The sequence below is a fragment of the Malus sylvestris genome, chromosome 16, assembly GCF_916048215.2.
Source record: "Malus sylvestris chromosome 16, drMalSylv7.2, whole genome shotgun sequence".
Classification (NCBI taxonomy): domain Eukaryota; kingdom Viridiplantae; phylum Streptophyta; class Magnoliopsida; order Rosales; family Rosaceae; genus Malus; species Malus sylvestris.
Window position 1 is genome coordinate 9,487,488 of NC_062275.1, and position 13,424 is coordinate 9,500,911.

Here is a 13,424-nt window from a genome sequence, read left to right on the forward strand (position 1 = left end):
CTTGATTTGATCGGCCCAATGCCTGCAGGGAAGGGCAAGGTTCGTTATGCAATCGTTGCAGTTGACTACTTCATAAAGTGGGCCGAAGTAGAACCCTTGGCAACCATTATTGAGGTAAAAATAGAAGACTTCGTATGGAAGAACATCCTTTGCAGATTCGGCATTCCCAATACGATAGTCACTGATAACAGGCAACAATTCAACAACAATAAGTTCAAGATGTTCTGCTCTAAGTTCAACATCAACTTATGTTTTGCCTCCCTAGCTCATCCCCAGTCTAATGGACAAGTTGAAGCCATCAACAAAATAATCAAGCAAACTTTGAAAACCAGCTTGGACAAGGCTAAAGGTTGTTGGCCAGAATTTGTACTCCAAGTTCTTTGGTCATACCACACTTCGTATTGACATCAACAGGAGAAAGCCCATTCTCACTTGCCTTTGGTACAAAGGCAGTTGTCCCAGTTGAGCTTGAGCAAGCAACGTTCCGAGTCCAAAACTACGTGCGAAGCTTTACCTACAAAACTTCACCTATAAAGCTTAAAATATATATATATATATTCGGAAATTCAAAAATTCAAAAATTAAAAAATTAAAAAATAAAAAGAAAATTGCCTAGGCCTCTTCTTCTTTGGGCCTAACAACTTTCATAACAAATATATATGAAGGATGAGTTTTGGGCTACCACTTAGAAAGGAAAATGGTGAAGTTTTGTTACTTTGGAAACTTGGCTACTAGCAAGACACCTCCTTCGTCAACTCCCTCGACCGGAGATTTGGGGGACTCCTACCATATGCTACTGCACCTTGATACTCGGAAGTCTCACGACCACTCAGTGACTTGGATTTTTTCAAGTCTCTAACCGAGAAGTTTTCCTCACTCGGGAAATTAAGGGAGCATTACCTCAACCTACATGCTTCACTCACAAAGCTTCAACATATAAGTTTCAACATAAAGAAAAATTCAAAGCACTTAGTGAAGAAAGCATTGGTGTATTTAACACAATATGTTGAAATGAAGCAAAACTTGTTTATTGATATCTCTGATAAGTTACAAATATGTACATATACATGAATCAAAATAAACAAATAAGAGGGAGCCTTCACAAGGGTTGCTCAGGAGAAGTCTTAGCAGTCGGCAGAGCCCCAGAAAGAGGAGGCACCAGAGGGTGATTATTTGGAGCCTCAGTACTAGGCAAAACCCCAGAAGGAGGAGGCATCGAAGGTTGATCATTTAGAGCTTCATTACGCGATATAGCCCCAAAAGACGAAGGCAATAAATGCCTTTGGAACAAACCCACAAACCTCTGATGATCAAGTAAAATCTGACCATCTGATTCCTACAGATGGTCAAGCTTCCTCTTCATGTTTGTAACATAGTCATGTGCGAGCCTGTACAACTGTTTATTCTTATGCTTGAGCCCTCTGATATCCTATTTGAAACTTATCACTTTAGCCGCCAATGATTCAACTTGGCGGGTTCGAGCAAATAGGCGTTGGGCCATATTAGACACAGAACCTGTACACTGAACACTGAGAGCCAGAGAATCCTTAACAGCCAACTCATCAGACCGTTTGGAAAGTAGTCTATTATCTTTTGGAGTAAGAAGGTTCTTAGTCACCACTGCAGCGGTCATATCATTCTTCATCACAGAGTCCCTAACAGTAAAAGGACCAGTAGGGGATAAGAAGGATGGGCGCCATATGTTGTCTTGAGAAGGCATGACTGCCTCTTCACCAAAGTTCAAGTCAAAACGACGGTCGGATGGGCCAGACATTCTCAGAAATGATGAAGGAGAAATGAGGTGAAATAAATCTCTTAAGTAAGGGGAAATTTTCCACAAGCAATAACTCTCTGAATGTACTTCTTGCACGCAATTGGTGCCCTTATAAAAGAAATGGCAATAGAGTCGTTGGTTCAAAAATTGAAGAGGCACCACTCTCCGGATTCCGAAGAGGCATCACTTTCCACACGCAACATTAGCTCATCGGGTACAACAGACAACTTTGCCAAAGATCTTTAACAAAGTTTAGACACATAAATTTTGAAGGTCTAGCTACCCTACTATTACCCATAAGGGTAAAGGAACAGTATCACTGCTTGATAACTAGAAAGTCCCTATGTGTGTCAACCTCCGTGCTCCGTGGCAAGGCAGACTGGCAAAAATGCCCAACCTTTACTCACATTCGAGAAAACACTCCCAACAAGATTGCTTGCTCAAAAATCGAAGAGGCATCACTCTCCGAATCTCGAGAGCCAGACTCCCAAAAATCGAAGAGGCACCGCTCTCCGAATCTCAAGAGCTAGACTCCCAACAAGATTTCTTTCTCAAAAATCGAAGAGGCACCGTTTTCCGAATCTCGAGAGCCAAATTCCCGACAGGATTGCTTGTTCAAAAACCGAAGAGGCACCTCCGAACTTCGAGAGCTAGATTTCCTTGGATAAAGCTTGTCTGTAATCTTCACACGCAGCATCAGCTTTCCAGATACCACATACCATTTTTTCAAAGTGCTCTGACAAAGTTAAAACATGTGAAGCTTGCAGCTCCCACTACATTGCTACGACCAAGAATGGTAAAGGAATAACATTACTACTTGTTGTTAGGGAGACTCCTACATATGTCGACCTTCATCCTCCACGGACAGGCAGACCTACAAAAATGCTCAACCTTTCCTCATATCTGAGAGGGCACTCCCAACGAAGCCTCTCGAAATACTCAGCTTTCTTCCCCCCTAATAATACCTATGCTAACCAGCCACACCAGAGCAAGAGTATCTTATATCATCAGGGTCAAAAGCAAGAGTATCCCATATCATGCTTTTTCCCTATCTTTTCCTTTGCCATTGTTCTTACCTACAAGACAATGAGAAAGAGAGCACTTGGAATCAAGCTTCCAGTCAGGAAATGACTGCCTGGAACCCCCTTGCCTGATTACTTACCTGGCATTGCTTTCGAGTACTCATCTTCAACATCTTATGCTTCCAGAAAAGATACCACATCTGTTTGAGGAACAGATAGGGCAAGTGAGAAGGATATAAGAAAGCATGTGGAGACAAGCGCAACAGAACACGTGCCGATTCATCTATTACTTCGTCAACAGCAAAAGTATCTCATATCATCAAGGTTGAACGCACTCTTGATTTGATGGACTTGTTTTGACCCTCAAATTCTTGAGTCGGCCTTATACTCTTGAGGAAACCAGAAAACCTTCCAGCCCAGTTCAAGAAAAGCCTGTGGAAAGTTACTTCTTCAAAAGCAAAAGTATCTCATATCATCTCTTCTCCATTTGCTTCTCCTTATCCTTGTTGTTATTTACGACACAATGAGAAGAAGAACAATCAACCAGAAGCCGAAGTCGAACTTCCGATCCAGGTTGCTTACTTGGAAGTCTGATTGTTTACCTTGTTTGTTACCTCTTTCGGCAAATCTCCTAGCTTGGCGACTTGGGGGACTCCTACTATAGGGTTTGTATTGCACTTAACCAAGCCAAAAACTACAAGTAAGCTTCAAGTGAAATTGATACATTACCTTGTGCATCTTCATCGGTTAAAGGTACCACCCCTGGATGAAGGAAAAGTACTTCCAGAGAAGATGCCACATTTACGTATGAGACAGATAAGGCAAGTGAAAATGATACCACACTTTGGTACTTAGAAGTTTCGTGATTACTCAATGGCTTGGATCTTGCAAGTCCCCAACAGGGGAGCTTCCCTCACTCGGGAACTTAGGGGAGCACTGTTTGTACCATACTTGACCAATCTCGAAACTACTAAGCACCGGTCAACGTTATACCGTTAAGGACCCAAAAGAGTTTCCCTCCAACCAGAAGGCCAATCACAGCGCGACATGTGTCGACATCAGAAGCCAATCATAGTGCGACACATGTCAACATCAGAAGCCAATCACAACACGACACGTGTCAATGTCAAAATGAAACTAGAAACTCTCTTCTATAAATAGAGATCATTATCTCACAATATTTTCTAATGTCATTTGTACTAAATCATTCACTAGTACTCACTAAAGGAGAGGTTGAACCTATGTACTTGTGTAAACCCTTCACAATTAATGAGAACTCATCTACTCCGTGGATGTAGCCAATCTGGATGAACCACGTACATCTTGTGTTTGCTTCCATGTCTCTATCCATTTGCATACTTATCCACACTAGTGACCGGAGCAATCTAGGAAAGGTCACAAACTTAACACTTTCTGTTGTACCAAAGTCCTCACTGATTTTGTGCATCAACAACAATAGTCCAATTCTAAGGATGAAAGATCCATTAAAAAGATCGATAGATACTTTTTCTTTGTTTCTAACTTTGATCAATAAGATCCATTAAAAAGATGTATATGGCAAATCTAGAATACTATATAACTAGTATTTATATATATTAAAGAAGAGAAAAAAGAAAAGCAAAGTTTTAAAAGGCGCTAGGCACTAGTCGGGTGGCGAACATGAGTCTAGCGTCTAGGCGGGACCTTAGGTAGCCATTTTTTTAATTTTAATTAAATTTATTATGTAATGTCACATCCCCCCCAAGCCCCCACCACATCCGAGGCTCGACTCCACCGTAGCACGATATTGTCCGCTTTAGGCCCCGACCACGCCCTCACGGTTTTGTTTTTGGGAACTCACGCTAGCAGAACTTCCCAGTAGGTCACCCATCCTGGGAATGCTCTTGCCCCTTTCTCGCTTAACTTCAGAGTCCCTACGGAACTCGAAGCCAGTGAGCTCCTAAAAGGCTTCGTGCTAGGTAAAGATAGGAATATACATAACCCAAGTTCACTTCACACAACATAACTCAACATCCAAGGGCAAAATAGTAACTTCTACGCTCTTGAGGATAAAATAATATATACATTCGGGACGGGTTGTCACAACCTCATCTCATGAGGCTTCAATTGTCGTGAAGCATAAGCAATCACCCTACCATGCTGCATCAATACACATCCCAGACCATTCAAGGAAGCATCACTGTAAATCTCAAAATTACCACTATCATCTGGAAGTGCTAAAATAGGTGCATGAGTGAGACAATACTTCAATTGCTGGAAACTTTGCTCACAATTATCATCCCACTCAAATTTAACATCCTTCCTAGTTAACCTCGTCATTGGTAAAGCAATAACTGAAAAATCTTTAACAAACCGTTTGGTATTTTTCAAATTCCTAGTGATTAATCAGGGTGGTGGTCAGTTGCCTAGTACCTAAAAATATCTAGGCGTCTTTTCTTAATTTTCAAACGCTTAGAGATTAATCGGGGCAATGGTCAGCCGTCTAATGCCTAAGCAACGCTAAACGGAGATTTTTAAAACAATGAAGAAAATATATGGCAAATATAGAATACTATATAACAATAGTCCAATTCTAAGGATGAAATATCCATTAAAAAGATCGATAGATACTTTTTCTTTGTTTTTAACTTTGATCAATAAGTTAAGTTTATATACAGAGGTACAACACAACATGCATGGTATGTAATATGTAGGATTATTTTAGTACATTCACATTCAGCATGCACATAACTCATATAACATTTGCATTTTTTATGCAGGTACTCCAAAACTTAGTGCATGGGCAACGAATAGCCTTACTTTTTCCTCCATTAAATATTACCTTTCACTGGCCGCTTTACTTAACTTTCACCGTCCAATTTCTTTTTCATCACCTTTAATTTCTTAGCACTCTAATAAAGTGAAATATTTACCCCCAGCTGAAATTATTCATATCCTAAGAACACTTTATACATCCACCCACTGCATGGCATTACTGAGTTGGCTAATAACAGTAACATAATCGTCTGCAACCATTAATTAACATATGTTTTGTGCACCTAAAACAACCATCGTCATCGAGCTTTTTTTTCGCAAAAAAAGTCTATTATACGTCCCACAGTTTGTCCACTAGTCATGTACGACGAGGATGCATGGTTCCATTTGCATAAAAGATCATGAACTCCATGTGTTACAGTGCTACAAGAAGTTTCCGTTTCTATTTAATTTGTTCTAATATCTTTTTCTTATTTTTTTGCTTTAAGCACTTTCACCCCACTCCATCACCAAAAAGTATAAGCTTTTTGCATTCTATATAAACCCCCCCTAAGGCTCTTGTGTTCCTTCATGCAAAATAATTAACCTTCCATCATATTCTTTTTCTTGAGCATCTCATATATTTTCCTTTCTTTCAAAGGGTTTCGTGCACTTGAATATCTTGGGTTTTATTTATTTATTTATTTATATCGAAATCTAGGGTTTGCTTGCTTTTTTTTAATCGAATTTAGGGTTTCCTTGCTTACTTATTGCAGTTGTGATTAATCAAACAAGAAAATAATTAATCATGAAGAACAAGGCTTCTGTTTTCTTGAAACATATAATCACCTTGCTGAGTTCCATAGCCAAGGCCAAGTCCTTGGCTATCAAGAGCAAAACTAGCGCTGCGAAAGCTCGCCTGATAATGTTCTCATTGGTGAAGAACAAGAAGGTTTTGATGGACACCGTGTCACACAAGATCCACAGTCTCCTAGGCCACGATCACCGCGATCAAGAGGAGGAGGAGGGAGACCAAATCAAGGCGCTTGTTCTCTACAATGCCATTGCCAATGAGTACTCACATGCAGTTGGTACTTCGATCTGCATGCTTAGGTACAATGGCCGAGATGAGGAGGAGGAGGACGACGACGACGACGATGATAACTACCCTGATCTCAGGCACTCATTGTTCGATGAAAATGAGAACTTTGATGATGTCAAGGATGGCGGGTCTGTGATCGATCTGGTGAAGAATTCCAAGGTGGAAGGAGAGGATTTCAAGCTGGAAGACGAAATAGATCACGTTGCGGATTTGTTCATTAATAGGTTCCATAAACAAATGCGCTTGCAAAAGCTTCTCTCCTTCAAAAGGTATCAAGAAATGATCAACAGAAGCGTCTGAATATTCTGACAGATCAACACAAATAAAAATTATTACGCTGTTTACATTAATTAACAAGAGTTGTTATTATCATTCCAATATAATCATATCTTACACTTTTCTCGTAAAAAAAAAAAGAAAAGAAAAAAAAGATAAGACTGTAAGATGATTATTTTAAAGTGTTTATAATAGTTATCTAATTAATTATGTGTAGAGATGGATCGATCGAACCCCTATTACTGGTCATCAAATAGGTTAAACGTATTTGATATGGCTACCTTATGCATCTATTAGAGCAAGTCTACCCCTAAAAAAATGCGCCAGCACCTAGCCTATTTAATCCACTTAGTGAACAGTGATATACCTCAATGAACAATGATAAGCCAAATGCATCTCCACCCCTAAAAAAATAGCATAGTCAATTTTATTAAAATATTATTATTTTTTATTATAAAAAAATAAAAAAAAATAATTTTATTTTTAATTTCTGACTTTATAAAAAATATTAATAATTTCTGACAATTTATTTATTTATTTGGTAGAAAAATATGAACTGTTGATCTAAAAATCGAACGATCCTCATTGTGCCACGTCAGTGGTCATTAATTTTAAATTTCCATTTTTTTTATAGTTGGAAATCCAACGGCCCAGAAAAATAGTCGTTGGAAATCCAACAGACATAGATGAGCCACGTGTCCCCATGCCGGAAATCCCATATTGCACCTACACAATGGGCCCCACCTCTACGACTCTGTCAGCCACTTTATGGCCTTTGACGTCAGGCTGATGCAAGCCTGACGTCAGATGGCCATCCCATAACTCAGAACATTTTGGACTGCTTTGGAGACTGGCTTGGGCTGGACTGGAGCAAAAAGAGGAGAGGCTGGTCCATTTTTCATGTTGGGTGCCGGCATATTGATCCCCGGTGGACTTGCTCTTTAGGGGCTATGGGGCCTTTTTCATTACCTTGTAATTTTACATGCATAAATAATTAAATACATTGTTGTAAGCTGTTTGTAATACATACTTTTTGATATGGAATACAGGTTTAATTGAAGGGAGTTTTAACGAAAAGTCCGTCGTACTGTTCATTTTAACGAAAACCGCATTTTTACACTAAAAAGTCAATCCTGATACTATTTACTTTACCCTTTATTTTGTCCTTATCATTAAAACTCAAAGTTTTCAAGCATTTTTCATTAGTTTTCCTTTAATTGAAATTCCGCAATGCTACTGCTAGATCTGGTATGGATGCATGTCGTTGGTGCTTTACATCTTACATCTTTTATCTTTACAAAGTCGATCATTGCACTACCGCCAACAACCTTGGTAGCGGCCGTCTCATGCATCTACTATGGGCTACGGGGCCTTTTTCGTTGCCTTGTAATTTTGCATGCATAAATAATTAAATATATTGCTGTAAAGCTGTTTGTAATGTATACTTTTTGATATGGAATAAAGGTTTAATTGAAATTCGAGTCCGCACTGCTACTGCTAGATCTGGTACGGATGCATGTTGAGTTGTTGGTGCTTTACATCTTTTTTCTTCTCTCATCAGACTCTCAGTCACAAAGTCAATCATTGCACTACTGCCAACTGATAACAACCTAATATATGTGATACAGAGAAAACAATGGAAAGGAAAAGTATCGAAGAGTGAGAACAAACTTAGAGAGAGAAAGAGGAGGGAAATTTTCTGTTTTTCATTACTCTCCAACTGTAACCCACATGACTTATAAATACATCACACATATAACTAACTCTAAAGTCCTCCAATACAATTGTTACACGTGTGTATATACTCTAACATTCCCCCTCAAGCTTATGCGAGGAACAACCAAGCATAAGATTGTTACAATGAGTACTAAACAAAGGCAAACACAACCCCTTGGTGAAGATATCAGCATGCTGTTCAGCAGAAGAAACAAACTGAAGCAAAATGGATCCTTGCTGAACACGTTCACGCACGAAATGACAGTCGATCTCTATATGTTTAGCTTTGGAATGGAGTACTGGATTTGTGGCCAAGGCCATGGCAGATATGTTGTCACAGTGAAGAAGAGGAATGTCAGTACAAGGAAGATGTAAATCCTTAAGCAACTGTTGTAACCAAACCACCTCTGCAGTTGTGGTAGCCATAGCTCGGTATTCAGCTTCTGTGGAAGATCTGCTAACAGTATGTTGTTTCTTAGAACTCCAGGATATAGGATTACACCCCAGAAACACTACGAAACCTGTGGTCGACCGTCTGTCATTAGGATCCCCAGCCCAATCAGCATCAGTGTAAGCTTTAATATCCAAAGGACCAGATTTAAAACATAAACCGAGAGTCATGGAACCTCTGAGATATCTCAAAATACGTTTGACAGCAATAAAATGACTTTCTAGAGGTGATTGCATGAACTGGCAGACCTGATTTACTGAATAAGCAATATCCGGTCGTGTAAATGTCAAATACTGAAGAGCCCCAACAATACTCCTATAAAGACCCGGATCGTGAAACACAGGACTACCATGTTTGAGTAATTTCTGATTGGGATGGCAAGGTGTAGTGCAAGGTTTGCTATCCATCATGTTGGTCTTACTGAGTAAATCAGAAATATACTTGGACTGATGCACAAGTAAGCCTTGAGGCTGATAGTCGATTTGAAGACCAAGGAAATAATGAAGTAGTCCCAAATCCTTCATTTCAAACTCATTTGTTAACTGATTAATCACATATTGAATCTGAATGTCACTATCACCACTGAGTATTATATCATCAACGTACAGTAATAACACAACAACAGATTGCCCATCATGCTTCACATATAGAGAAGGATCAGCATAGGAGGGTTTGAAACCCAAGGTAAGAAGGAACCTGGTAAAACGATCATTCCAAGCTCGAGGGGCTTGTTTGAGGCCATAGAGAGATCTGTCCAGTTTGCACACAAACTCAGGGTGAGCAGGATCAAAGAAGCCTTGGGGCTGACACATATACACCTCCTCATCAAGAAAACCATGCAGAAAGGCATTTTTGACATCAAGCTGTTTTAATTTCCACCCTTTTGTGGCAGCTAAAGATAACATGAGTCTCACTGTGGTGGGCTTGACCACAGGACTAAAGGTTTCGTAGTAATCAAGACCTGCTGCTTGTGAAAACCCTTTGGCCACCAACCTGGCCTTGTATCGAGCAACTGTGCCATCAGGATTATGTTTGACCTTATAGATCCATTTACAGCCAACCAAATTTTTATTAGGGGGAAGGGGAACCAACCGCCATGTTTTCTGCTTGACTAAAGCTGCCATTTCCTCTTCCATAGCATTCTGCCACTCAACAGACTTGGCAGCAACTGTGTAAGATTGGGGTTCTTTGATCAGAGAAGACTGAACCTGAGCAAGAAGCACCTTTTTCTTGAAAATACCAGACTTGGATCTGGTTTGCATTGGGTGTGTATTAATCTGAGAAGCAGAAACATGTTGCAGGTCCGGAACTTGAGAAACGGTGACATCAGGATGAATGTCGACATCAGGATGAACTTCAGATTGTGCGACTGACAGTGGAGTCGTGTCCACAGAGGAAGACCGTTGTGGAGGGACAAGATCACCATTTGTTGAAGAAGAGGACTGAGTAACTGTATTTGGTCCAGTGAAATTGGGAAAAATGGAGGGATGGTGAAAAAGGTTGGGGTGAGAAACCTGATACGGTGACACTGAGGATGGTGATGTGGAAAGTGACATAGGTGTGCTAGGTAACAGAGGTAATACACTAGGAAAAGTGTCCTCGTCAAATACAACATGTCTAGAAACAATAAGCTTGTGATCTCTGAGATTATAACAAATATACCCTTTATAGTGAGCTGCATAACCAAGGAATATACACTGTGTGGTTTTTGGATCCAGCTTATTGTGTCTATAGGGTTTCAAAGTAGGATAGCAAGCACACCCAAATACTTTTAAATGATCAAGTCGAGGAGGAAAATGATATAACACTTCAAAAGGGGACTGCATTTGTAAAACAGAAGTAGGCATGCGATTAATAAGATAAATGGATGTGGCACAAGCATGAAACCAAAATTGTGAAGGAAGGGATGCTTGTTGAAGTAAGGTGAGTGCAGTCTCCACTATATGTCTATGTTTCCTCTCAACCAACCCATTTTGTGCAGGAGTATAAGGACAAGACATTTGATGCAAAATACCCTTGGTTTTGAGAAATTGTTGAAAAACAGACCCAATAAACTCTCCACCCCCATCACTTTGCAGCACTTTGATATGAACAGAAAAGAAATTGTGAATAAAGGCATGAAACTGAATAAAGATTTCACAAACTGCAGCTTTATTCATCATGGGAAAAATCCATGTATACCGTGTACATTCATCTATAAAAGACACATAGTATCGATGACCTTCTAGAGACAGGACAGGGGCAGGTCCCCACACATCAGTGTGAATGACTTCAAAGGGTACAGTAGATTTGGCTGCTAGTGAAGGAAATGGCAAGTTGGTAAACTTGCCTTGCAAGCAAGGGATACATGTTTGGGGTATGGGATTACAAGGAAAAGAAATAGCTGACTTACGAAGAGCTAATTGAACTACAGAGTTGGTTGGATGCCCCAATCGGCAATGCCACAGAGAAGCATTCACTTTCTGTCCAAGATAAGCTGCAGGCTTTAAGTGTGGTTGCTTGAACAAAGGAAGGGGGTAAACAGCATTGTTACTCAGTCCTTGGTAGAGTACCTTGTTGGTGACCTTGTCCTGTATACACACAGAAAATTCATCAACAATGCATCGACAATTATTATCTTTGCATAACTGATACATAGAAAGTAAATGTTGAGATAACTGTGGGACATGTAACACTTTGTTAAGCTGAAGCATATGAGAGTGAGTGGGAAGACAAGACTGTCCAATGTGAGATATGAATAAACCTTCACCATTAGCTCCAGTAACAGATTCATTGGATGGATATGGAGTAGCAGCTTGCAGGTTCGAAATATCAGAGGTCATATGATTGGTAGCCCCCGAGTCAAGCAACCAGAATTCTTGCTGTGGAACAGAAGGTAATGGAGTAGTCCTAGCAGCAAAAGCTACTGGAGATGATGCTTGGTGAGCCACAGAAGGATTAGAAACATAGTGCGGAGGCAGATGCTGAACTGGTAAACCAGGAGCCTGAAACTGTGATGAGTACATAGGAGGCTGAGACACAGACATGGATGCATTAGAATTGCCCCTATCAAAGCATGTTGCTGCAGTGTGACCAACTCGATTACAGATTTGACAACCACGTTGAAAGCAATGAAGGGCAGAGTGACCCTTTTTATCACAAATCTGACAAAGAAGCATAGGGTTATAAGGTGGCACAGATGACATTGGAGTGTTGAAGTTCTGAAAAGGAGGCTGAGACTGAGACTGAGACCCTTGAAATCCAGAATGAAACTTCTTCCCCTTGACTTTATTCTTGAAATTATTCCCCCTGAAATTGTTGTATGTACCAGAACCTGTTTGAGAGACAAAGGCATATGGTCCTGAAAAAGGTAACTGCTGAAACTGTGATGAGTACATAGGAGGTGGTTGACTCAGTTGTGGAGGAGAAAACAGTTGAGCAAAATGAGACATCTGAACTCCGGGCACCATTTGAGGATCTGGAGGAAACTGCTGAACTCGTTGGACCATTTGAGGACCTGGAGGAAACTGACCTGAGGAGGAACTATTAGGAAAGTTACCAGAAGAAGACTTTACACCAGATGAACCTTCTACTTCATACATAGAACCGGAACCATGAGCATACATGGCAGTCATCAGGGGCTGTTTAAAACCTTCCTCAAGTGTTGCTTCTTCAGCCTTTAACTGAGATCGGAGCTCTCGCAAAGAGACTAGATTTTCTCGTCCTCTAATAACAGCCTTAATAGTATTATATTCAGTTGGTAAACCTCGAAGAGCAACAATCACAATGTCTTCATCAGAAATGACTACACCCACAGCAGCTAGCTGATCCCTGCAATCTTTGATCCTTTGAAGATAAAGATCAACAGATTCTGCCCCTTTCTTAATGTTCTGCAAATCAATTTTCATCTGCACAATGTTGGTTCTAGTCCTACTAGAGAATCTCTCCTTCAAATTTTCCCACATCTCCTTGGAACTTTGACACCCAATCACACAAGATAACGCAGCAGTAGACAAGGTTGCAGTGATAAGGGTCATTAATGCTTTGTCATGAATTCTCCAGACTTTGAAAGCATCAGTGACAGAAGAAGTATCCACCATATTGCCATCAACAGTTTCAATGATATTGTGTTTTGCAGGACAAGGTGTAGAATCATCAAGAAAGCCCATAATACCATTGCCCTCTAAAAGTAACTCAATTTGGAAGTTCCAGGTAACATAGTTAGCATCATCTAATTTTACAGTCACAGTATTACCAACACTAGGTATCAATGAAGATATAGGCGATTGAGTGAGCGCTAATTGATCAGCAGTCACCATCTCGAAGAAATCAACAAAGCTTAACAAGCAACAACCAGCAACAATCCACAAG

The 13,424-nt window shown here is 40.2% G+C and overlaps 1 protein-coding gene across 1 annotated transcript; it reads left to right on the top strand.

Moving 5' to 3' along the window:
* Nucleotides 1-6,115: 6,115 nt before the first annotated feature.
* On the top strand, nucleotides 6,116-7,125 carry LOC126608905 (uncharacterized). The gene has a single exon (XM_050276922.1). It carries the CDS (start codon nucleotides 6,338-6,340, stop codon nucleotides 6,929-6,931), a length of 594 nt encoding a protein of 197 aa, XP_050132879.1. The 5' UTR covers nucleotides 6,116-6,337; the 3' UTR covers nucleotides 6,932-7,125.
* Nucleotides 7,126-13,424: the final 6,299 nt, after the last annotated feature.

Excerpts from the sequence above, each read along its gene's own strand:
- LOC126608905 (XM_050276922.1), top strand. The coding sequence starts at position 6,338 with ATGAAGAACAAGGCTTCTGTTTTCTTGAAACATATAATCACCTTGCTG.